At 52.1% G+C, this 9959-nt stretch overlaps 1 protein-coding gene across 1 annotated transcript; it reads right to left on the bottom strand.

Moving 5' to 3' along the window:
• Positions 1 to 386: 386 nt before the first annotated feature.
• Positions 387 to 3536, bottom strand: LOC119381945 (uncharacterized). Its single transcript, XM_037649693.1, has one exon. It carries the CDS (start codon positions 3534 to 3536, stop codon positions 387 to 389), a length of 3150 nt encoding a protein of 1049 aa, XP_037505621.1.
• Between the last annotated feature and the right edge of the window lie 6423 nt (positions 3537 to 9959).

The following is a 9959-nucleotide window of genomic DNA, read 5'->3' as shown; positions in this document are numbered from 1 at the left end:
TTTGGGATGAACTCGCGGTAGTAGCCGGCCATTCCCAGGAAGGCCCGAACTTGGCGTTTGGTGCTTGGCGGTGTAGCCTCGCGTATCTTGTCCAAGGTGGTTTCCAAGGGGCCCAGCCTTCCTCTCCCAATTTTGTGGCCAAGGAAAGACAACTGGTCGAAGCCCAGTTTGCATTTCTTGGGGTGAACGGTCATTCCCGCCTCCCGCAACCTCGCCAGTACCCGCTCCAAGGCGTACAGGTCGCAATGTCGCTCCCAGCTATCCGTCGCAATGAGCACGTCATCGTAGTAGTGGTAGACGTGGGCAATATCACCGAGGAGTCTCCGCATGAGCTTTGCGAACACAGCCGGAGCAGTCTTTATGCCGAACGGCATGTTCTTGAACTGTTAGAGTCCGTTCGACGTTGAAAACGCCGTCTTTTCCTTGGACTGTTCGTCTAGGGGCACTTGCCAGTACCCCTTTGCGAGGTCCATCTTCGAGAATATCTTCCGGCTTCCCACCTCCGCGATCAGGCAGTCCGCTCGCGGGATTGGTTCTGCGTCTGCGATCAGCACCTCGTTCAGCCGTCGGAAGTCCACGCAAAACCTGTTCGTGCCGTCGGGTTTCTTGATCAACACGGTCGGGGCGTTGTATGGGGAATGAGACCTCTCAATCACCCCCATCTGAAGCATCGTAGCGACCTCTGCCTCCACTTCCTGTCTTACCGCAAAGGGAAGGGGGTACTGTCGTACATGTACCGGCTCTTCCGTTGTCGTCGATAACTTACAGACAGCCCAGTCGGTGACACCTGGTCGCTCCGAAAATACATCTTTGTGTCGTGAGATTAATGCTTTTAACTCAGTCGCCCGCTGAGCACTGAGTTTGTCGGAAGCGGCGACGTCGCGGTAGTCTCCTCGCTCTTCCCATGGCCACATTGGTACTCCTTGCCCACTGGCTATTGCCGCGACCGTTGGGACTGGCGTCCCGGGTTCCGGTTCCCTGGTGTGGTACTTCTTCAACATGTTCGCATGGAATGTCTTCGCACCATCACCTATCTCCACCACGTAGTCGACCTCGCCTTTCCTTTCTCTGATTGTGTACGGTCCCTTCCATTTCATGGCGAGCTTGTTGTGCTCAGTAGGCAGCAGTAGGAGCGCTTGGTCACCCGGATGCAAAATCTTCGCCTTCGCTCCACGATCATAGTAGCGCTTGTAACGCTCTCCTGCTTGGTCAAGGGCCTCATGGGCTATCTGACACGTCGTTTCAAGCCTCTCCCTTAGGTCGACAACGTACTGGTAGGCCGTCTTCACCTCCTCCTCCAGGCGCGACCCAGTCCATAGCTCTCTGAGTATGTGAAGGGGGCCCCGCACATTCCGCCCGTATAGCAACTCGAACGGGGAGAACCCAGTGCTGGCCTGTGGGACCTCTCTGTAGGCGAACAGCAGGGGCTCGATGAAGCGGTCCCAATCCTTGGGCTGTTCCGTACACATGCGCCGCAGCATCTTCTTCAACGTCCCATTAAACTTCTCCACCAGGCCGTTCGCCATTGGGTGGTATGGAGTCGTCGTCTGAAGCCGCAATGAAAGCAAGCGTCCCACCTCCGACATGAGTTCAGAGGTGAAGTTTGATCCACGGTCGCTCAGCATCTCCTCCGGTACGCCTACCCGGGAGAAAATTTTCAGAAGTGCCTCGGCCACTCGCTCACTTTCTATACTGGGCAGGGCAATCGCTTCCGGAAAGCGGGTGGCGTAGTCGACCAGTGTCAGGATGTACTTGTTGCCCCTTCGGGTTGTTGGTTTCAAAGGGCACAGGATATCAATGGCGACCTTGCGAAATGGCGTGTCGACAAGTGGCATCCTTTCGAGGGGTACCTTCCTCGCCGATCCGCGGTTGGTCGTCTTCTGGCAAATGTCGCAAGAGGCAACAAAGTTTTCCACATCCTTATGCATACCCGGCCAGAAAAAATCGGCTAGTATGCGGTCCGTGGTCTTTCTTTTTCCCAGGTGACCTGCCATCAGCCCGCAGTGAGCGAGGTGAAGGACCTGGTTGCGATGCGGTCTCGGGACAATCAGCTGCACTGTCTTCGGCCCCGACTCCGACGTGTATTCCCTATACAGCAGCCCGTCCCTGAGCCGGATAGCGAACGATCCGCCCTTGCATTTCCCGCTCCGTCCCTCTCTCTGCATCCGAAAGAGCTGTTGCAGGGTGTCATCCCGCCGCTGGTCTTCCTTCATCTGATCGGGAGTGACTGCGGCCAGGGTGGGCGGCACCTGCAAACTCTGGACCGCCTGGAAGGTCTGCTGCTGAGCTTGGCGGCGTGTTGTCACCGCGGCTATCGGCTGGGACTGGGTTTGTATCCCTGGTGGCTCCAGCCGCTTGTGTGGCCTCGGTGTCGCGTCGATGTCTTCCCGCGCATCGGCCTCACTCCATGCACCGTCTGGGTCGGCGGGGGCCCGGGCGCCCTCGATATTCCCCAGTATGAGGTCAAACAAGGGGCTCTCCATACATGCGGCCAAGACCTCCCCTGTGTAGTAGGGCGTATCGATGTATATTCGGGCCTCCGGTAATGTCCTCACTGAACGGTCTACGAGGTAAACCGCCCTGCACCTGCCTGTCATGTCTGATGCATTAACGAAGTCTCGGTTAACAATGACGATGTTACAGCCACTGTCCCTCAAGACTTTTATGCTCTTCCCCGCGACCCGGCCTTTGACGACAGGGAGGTCACCCGTGACGTGCGCCATGCCCAAGTTCACGACGGGCACGCGCTGCCCGTCCTCCAGTTCGAGATATCCATCTTCAACGCAGGCCGAGACGTTCTTCACGGCGGGCGGCTGGCCGCTCGCATTTCTGTGACCGTTCGTGCATTGTGATGCCAAATGTCCCGGTCGTGAGCACAAATAACACCGGAGCGCCGTTCCGCTGTTGGGTTGTCGCCTGCCTCGACTCCCCTCGGTGATGTCTCCCCCTTGGCTCCCTTGTTTTCCATCCCGTCTGCCAAAATTTATCGTCTCTCGGGCGCTGACATATTCTTCGGCTCTCTGGAGGAGATCCTCGACGTCGCGGCTCTTCTTTTCCTTGAGGAACAACGCCAACGCCGGTTTGCAGTTTTCGAGAAATTGCTCCGCCAAGATAAGGTTCTTGACTCCCTCGTATGACCGGCTTGCCTCTGAGAGTTGCACCCACCTCTCCCAGTAGTTTTCTAACCGCGCGAAAAACTGCGCTGGCGACTCCTCGTCCTGGGGGGCCTCCGTCCTGAACCTCTTTCGGAAGCCTTCCTCTGTGAGGCGAAAACGAAGTAGGAGGGCCCGTTTAACCTTTTCATACACTAGCGCCTCCGATGCTGGCATGCGGCTGAACACAGTGAGTGCTTCCCCCGTCAGACACGTACTGAGAGCCGTGGCCCAATGTCCCGGCGCCCACGCGTGCGCTTCGGCCACCCGCTCAAAGCGCGTCAGATACGCGTCCAGATCGTCGGTTTTTTCGCTGAACGGTGCTAGCAGCCTCTGGGCGCCTACCCCCGTGAAGTGAGTCGGTACCGCGGCTGCGTTTGACATGCCCTCCGAGCTGCCATTATTGCTCGACGATGCGCCGATCCGAGCGCGCCCTGTCGCGCTCCTCGTCTTCGCGTTTCCGCTCTTTCTCCCGTTCTTCCTCCTCCCGCTTTCGCTCTCTCTCGCGTTCTTCCTCCTCCCGCTTTCGCTGCTCGACTTCTCGAAGGCGCTCGCGATGTGCGGCCCGTTCCTCGCGCAGAAATTCCTGAAGGGCCGTTCCCTCGTAGCCTAGCTGTTTCCCGACAGCGACAAGGCGCTCTGCCTCTTCGGCCATATCTCGGCTCTGCTAATCTGTTCGCGGACCGTGTTCGTTCTGCCGCCTCTGCCCCGTGGCCACGTTCGACCGTGGTCAACAAGTCCTGTCTGCGGACGCCAGTTGTCAAAGATTTACTCTCCGATTGGAGGGGGTGGGCGGACAACGGACCCACCCCACGCGATGTGCGTGGTTCGAAAGTGACCGGCGATAGGTCCACGCCTGATCGGACGTGGGGCCAGGGGCAAGAGTCGGGAGACCGCGCATACACTACACAGAACAGTTTAATACGATACCATCAGGGTACGCTAGGTAACACAAAAATACACACTGAGCTCAAAGAACAAAACAAAGAGAGACACGCGCGACACTGGATAAACGAACACTACGCTAAAATGTACACACTAACAACACTCGATGGATAAACACACTGAGCTTAAAAGAACAAAACAAAGAGGAATACGCGCGACAATAGATAAATGAACACTACGCTGAAATGTACACACTAAAAACAACGCTCGATGGATAAACACACTCGGGATGGCACCCGATTACGAAAAGTCCCGGCGAGAGAGAGGAGAGCCGCCGAACATGGCGCTTATCTGTGTGGTGTAGGGGTCAGGTCGAAGGTCCTAGCTGGTGGATTCCGGGCTGCTGCTCCGCTGTCTACCGCTGGCCGAAGTTGGGCAAGAACACCAGTTCTACGCCACCGCCGAAGATTCCGCGAGTACCTGTCGCGGACTCGACAGCGAAGTTCAGGCTGCCGGCTACCGTTTGGCCTGACCTCCGACCCCTCTTCCACCTGCTGCAACCGTTCGGCGAACTCTGCTTCCCCACCGCGGTGACCGCGGGACCGCGGCAGATGCGCCGCTCCTCTTCCTCCTTTCCCACCTGACGTCAGTCGCCGCGCCGGTCTTCCGGTGCGCCCCTCCTCCCGTGGGCCAGTCTCCTCGAAGAGTGCCGCGCACCGTGCGCGCATTTTGTGACATCATGGTTCCGCGCCGCTACAAATTATTGTTTTTCTCAGCTCGTAATGAACCGATTTGAAAAATTCTTGCGGCATACTGCTCTTCATTCGGCCCACAACAATTTCCAACGTCTAACTAAAATTTGCTATGTGGCCTGGTGAGGGGCCCTTTAAGCTGGGGCGATGTCCTGCGCCGTAAGCGGCTTCCGTCCATTCAAAGCGTCGTGGAATGCGAAGAGGAACGCTACGCGCGTCGTGTCTTCCCTCTAGCCTGGCCGTTAATTCTCAGGGTGAGCGGGGAACCAGGCCCCGGAAAGTCTCAAGTTCCAGCGGTCGCCGCAGAGGGCGAAAAAATCAACCGCAGCGAGTTCCAGCTTCGAAAAGCGGGAGTGGATCTACTAACCTCTGTGTTAGGTTAACATGGCGGCCTGGTGGTGGCCGCCATTCGCGCTATTTCACTTTTAGATGCCAAGTATCTTAAGGGAGTCCTGACACAAAAATTTTCGCCCCGCCTTTTTTGCTGCAATGTGTTGCTGAGGCCTGTTAGTCATAACACGGCACATCGTTTGCTGCAGCGCGCGACAGATAATTAATTACAAGCTCCTCATTACCGACACAGCCTCAGTTTCGGTTTGACAGAGCTCCAAAAACGGCAAGCCGCCGGGTGCAACTATCACCACCTAGTGAGTGAAACGCTCGGTCACGTGAGCACACAGAACAGTGACGCATTTCCGCGCGGTCTGTCGTCGTCGGGCTCATCGTCGTCTGATGGCGACGATTTTCTTGCGGCGGGGATCGAAGGAATTTTCGACGCGGCGAATCACTTCATGTTTGACCCGCTGGCGAGGAGCGATTCGTCGGAAAGCGCGTCAAAACAGAAATGGCGGCTACGACGTCATCGTAACTTGTACCGGCTGCAACGGTTACGTAGGGGAAGTAGGGGGGTCACCTAGGGTCACATCCGAGGGTGTCAATGCACTAGGTGCGGCCTATAATGCTGAATCGCGCTCGCGAACTTCAAAATTCATATAAAATACCTTCCAAGCTTTATTCGCTGCCGATATTTTGCAGATGGTACACGCACGTACACGGGAATCAATCCAGCAGGCTATCTCGGCCGCGAAATTTTGTGTCAGTACCCTCTAAGGCGGAGCTCAATCCGGTGGTGGTGGTGGTGGTGGTGGTGGTGTGCGGCGTGACCACCCTTACTGCGCATGCGCATACCCTCTCCACACAACTCCTCTCCACTCACCCTCTTCACTTTCCCTCTCCCCCTCTCCACTTTCCCTCTCCACTTTCCCTCTCCCTTCCCCCTCTCCCATACCCCTCTTCCCTCCCCCTTTCCACTCTTCCTCTGAAACGAGGGCTATACTCGCGGACAACTTTTCTTGGCAATGAAGGGAAAGCTACGGGGGCGGAGCGTCTGCACATGTACTGCTGCGCGAAGTAGTCCGGTTTGGCGCGCGTCTCGTAACGCCGTGGAAAGTGATGGCTAGCGTTGCATTTCGACGCAAACGCTGCTTAGCGTCTAAGATACAGGTAAAGGCGCTACTTTTTCACGCACGCAAAAACGCAAAGTGACAACGTATAAAGTAAAAGAAATGCAAATATCTCACTTGTGTGCGCTGCTTTCCGCCTCAAAAAGCTACATGTAGAAAATGAAGGAGTATTTTATATATCTCACGCAGAAAATACGGACGCAATTGTGTGACTACATTCATTAGCGGTAGGATACGTGCATTGTGGCTCTGTAGCCTTCGCTTCATTGCCAAGAAAAGTTGTCCGCGAGTATAGACATGCCGAAATTCTCTCCTGCGCAACGCCGCGATGAGCCGATGAGCTCGAGCGCATGCGCGTCCCCTCCCCTTCGCTCTCCTCTCCTACGCTGCCCCCCTCTCGCCCGCATGTCGACCGCGTTCCCCGCTCGCCCTGTGAGAATTAACGGCCAGGCTAGATGGAAGATACGACGCGCGTAGCGTCCCTCTTCGCGTTCCACGACGCGAGGTCGGTAGCATGCCCAACGAACGCCAACGGAACGCGATCGTGCAAGTGCTCCGGCTTCGCATCGCCTCATGGTCCCCTTTAGCGGGAGATGGTGTAATTTTTATTTATGTAGGCGCGCCCTCATCGGGGCCAAACTTCAAATCAAAATATTCTTGAAATAAGGAAGTTTAGTTGTTTGCTTACAGTTACACTTCAATAAAACTAATTGCTGTTTATACGAAGTGGCCTTGCCTTGCCAGGTACCGCGTCGTGAATCTTTTGTTATAGCTTTTGCTCAAACAGACTCGTAGTTGTCATCAGCCTATCGGCATCATTATCTTCATTTCAAAATATACGGCGGCGCAACGACAGGTAACGGTTCGCGGTGCATTGGGATGGGTCTCGCGCTGTTTCGTTTCGCTGTAGATGTTTCCAGCCACTGCCGGCCGACACACTCGCTTTTGTTCTGTTCGTTTTGACTCGTTAACATGCTTTCGCGAAGTGCATTCAGCTGACTTCAGGGGAACGAAGGGACCGTTGAAGCTTTCACCGGATGACACTCGTTTCAAGCCCGAGAATATACGGACCGGTGAGTAAAAACCCATTGCTTCAGTTTTTTTTTACCAATGGCTTTGTGTGGGTGTCACACGGAGGCGACGCACTGCAATATTCAATTTTTCAACGTCATACTCTGTCGATGAGAAAGCGTTCGTTCCTTGCGGCGTGGCTTCACGTGGGAGCGAGTTGCTGAGTTTATCGTTCGGTTAACATTAACTAGGCCGCTGCAATAAAGAAAGGCAACTGCATCACCAACGCCTCGCATGTATCTTCGTAACTAGCCCGTATATCAGTGCAAAAAACATATGAGTTATAGTTTGCCGGAGTCGCATTTGAGAAGCCAGGTTTAGAGGTCTCATTTCTCCTGTTGTCACTTTAGGTTTTTTTACTACACATTTAGTGTAACAAAAGCTTCACATAATTATGAGTGTACTTTCACTTTAGTGTGATAAAAAAACCATATAATCAGAAATATTTTTTTTCTGCTGTAGCCTCCTGGCCTGACAAGGAAACAGCTGTGTGCAATGAGCAAGGCACCTGTTACTTGACACGCCTTGTAAAGACGCTAGCCCGAGTGATACAACGTGCATTATAAGGTAAGTACGTTTACATATATGTACAACAAACCGCTGTTTTGTTCACTATGTTTATATGTTTACTTTTGCAAAATTTAATATTCATTGATTATGCTTATCAATATCTGGTGATGTCATTGTTTTTCCAGGATTGCCAGGCAACGACAGGGTGACTACCCCCGAATGTCCACTCTGCAAGTGTGGCGAAACATGTGAACATCTGCTACAACAGGTCATCTTGAACCTCACGCTTGCAATGCTGTATTTGTGAATAGTTTACCAGGCATCTCATGGAGGGGTGCCTACAATCGTCCACAAGTATTAGCTGTCTACTGTGTCATGCAATCTACACTGCAATAGCGTTGAAATTGAACACTATCTCCGTGCATTAGTTACGTTACGTGGCACTGCTGAGCTCAACGACGCAGGTTTTATACCCAGCCACGGTGGTCACATGATATTGGGGGCGAAATGCAAGGACCCTCGTGTGCACAGATTTGCGTCTGAAGTTCAGGGAAAAACGAAAGCTTGAAGAGACGGAAAATTTGTGAACAAGAGGTGTCGCTGGAGCAAATGTTTCGACAAGCAGTCTTGTCTTCTTCAAGGCTTCAACTGCGTTTGCTTAACTCCAGGCAGTTAGAATCAATCTAGAGTTGCCCACTACTGTATGACTCATAATCATATCATGGTTCGCATGTGAATCATCAGAAATTATAAATTTAAAGGTAAATATATAGAAGTCTGTCTGGATGGGCAAGATTATAAGAATAAAAAGATCTCCAGCCACATTTAATCATTAGTCTTCTTAATTCAAAAAATACTAAGAGACCGAATGGGTCTCGAAACGTAGGGTCAGTTTTTTTTTTAAATTATAAATCACATTACAAAACGAACATCACGGCAGTGAGGGGAATTAACAGTCTTTCCAACATCTAATAATATCTGGGGTCTAACGTCCCAAAACCACGATATGATTATGAGGGACGCCGTAGTGGAGGGCTCCGGAAATTTCGACCACCTGGGGTTCTTTAACGTGCACCTAAATCTAAGTACACGGGCCTCAAACATTTTCGCCTCCATCTAAAATACAGCCGCCGCGCAACATAAATGCAACGTTTAGTTGTGCCTTATGAGACAATTTACAAACTACGCTGAAAACTATTTTGCCTCAATTAACTGTGTTTAGATCATAGAAGTTTACAAAAAGATACGACAAAGCTTTACAAGGCTGTGCTCAACTACATTAGCCTTTGCACATATGTTCAATGGGCTCCTTCAAATTATTTACAGCTAATAAACAAATGAAAAGTGTGACGAGCACTTCTTCCAGCACAGCTTCACCAAGCACTTTTACGTTGTCGTGATGAGTGAGATTGTGTTCAGAGAATATGTTACTGTTTTTTTTTATATAGCAGTGAAACGTCCCAAATTTGTTTGAGCACACGTACTTCTGCTGTTTGATTAAATTAGCATGTCACAGTTGTAGCACCTACCACTGTGAAGTGAAAGTCTGTGAACTACTGTCATGAAAAAAACCTAGGAAACCGAACAGGTAATTTAAAATATACATGAACTTGGACTTATCCACAGCCACACTACAAGATTTTACGTATTGTCACGGGGTCGTGACGTCGACGAAAGCAGCAGTCGGTGTGTCCAAGATGAAGCTTTTTATTTGGCCGAACTTGTGGCCGGGAAACGAAAAGTCAAACTACAGCAATACACACTGCACACTGATAGCGGCGAACAGAGCGTTGGTCGTCGATAAACTGATCTGTGGCAAGGCACGTCGGCATTTATACCTGCGGCATCGAACATTCGAGCATTATCACTGGTGGCTGCGTTAGTTGGAGAATACACTGAGCTGTTCGCGATTGCGTGCTCCAGCCTAACAGAAGATCCTAAAATAATCTGGAATGTTCCCAGACATTCTGGCACAGTTTGCGCAACGCAGTAACTACACGTGCAATTGGCCAATAACATAAAACATAGAAAGAAAGGAGCGCATGTGGCAGTATTTTAAGCCGGAGCTTCTAAAAGTAGAAAATACATACTTGAGTTTCCAAGCCCAAATATATTGAAAAAGTAAA

The sequence above is a fragment of the Rhipicephalus sanguineus genome, chromosome 2 (genome assembly GCF_013339695.2).
Source record: "Rhipicephalus sanguineus isolate Rsan-2018 chromosome 2, BIME_Rsan_1.4, whole genome shotgun sequence".
In the NCBI taxonomy this organism is placed as follows: domain Eukaryota; kingdom Metazoa; phylum Arthropoda; class Arachnida; order Ixodida; family Ixodidae; genus Rhipicephalus; species Rhipicephalus sanguineus.
Note: the sequence above shows the minus strand (reverse complement) of the source record. Positions and strands in the feature narration are given on the sequence as shown.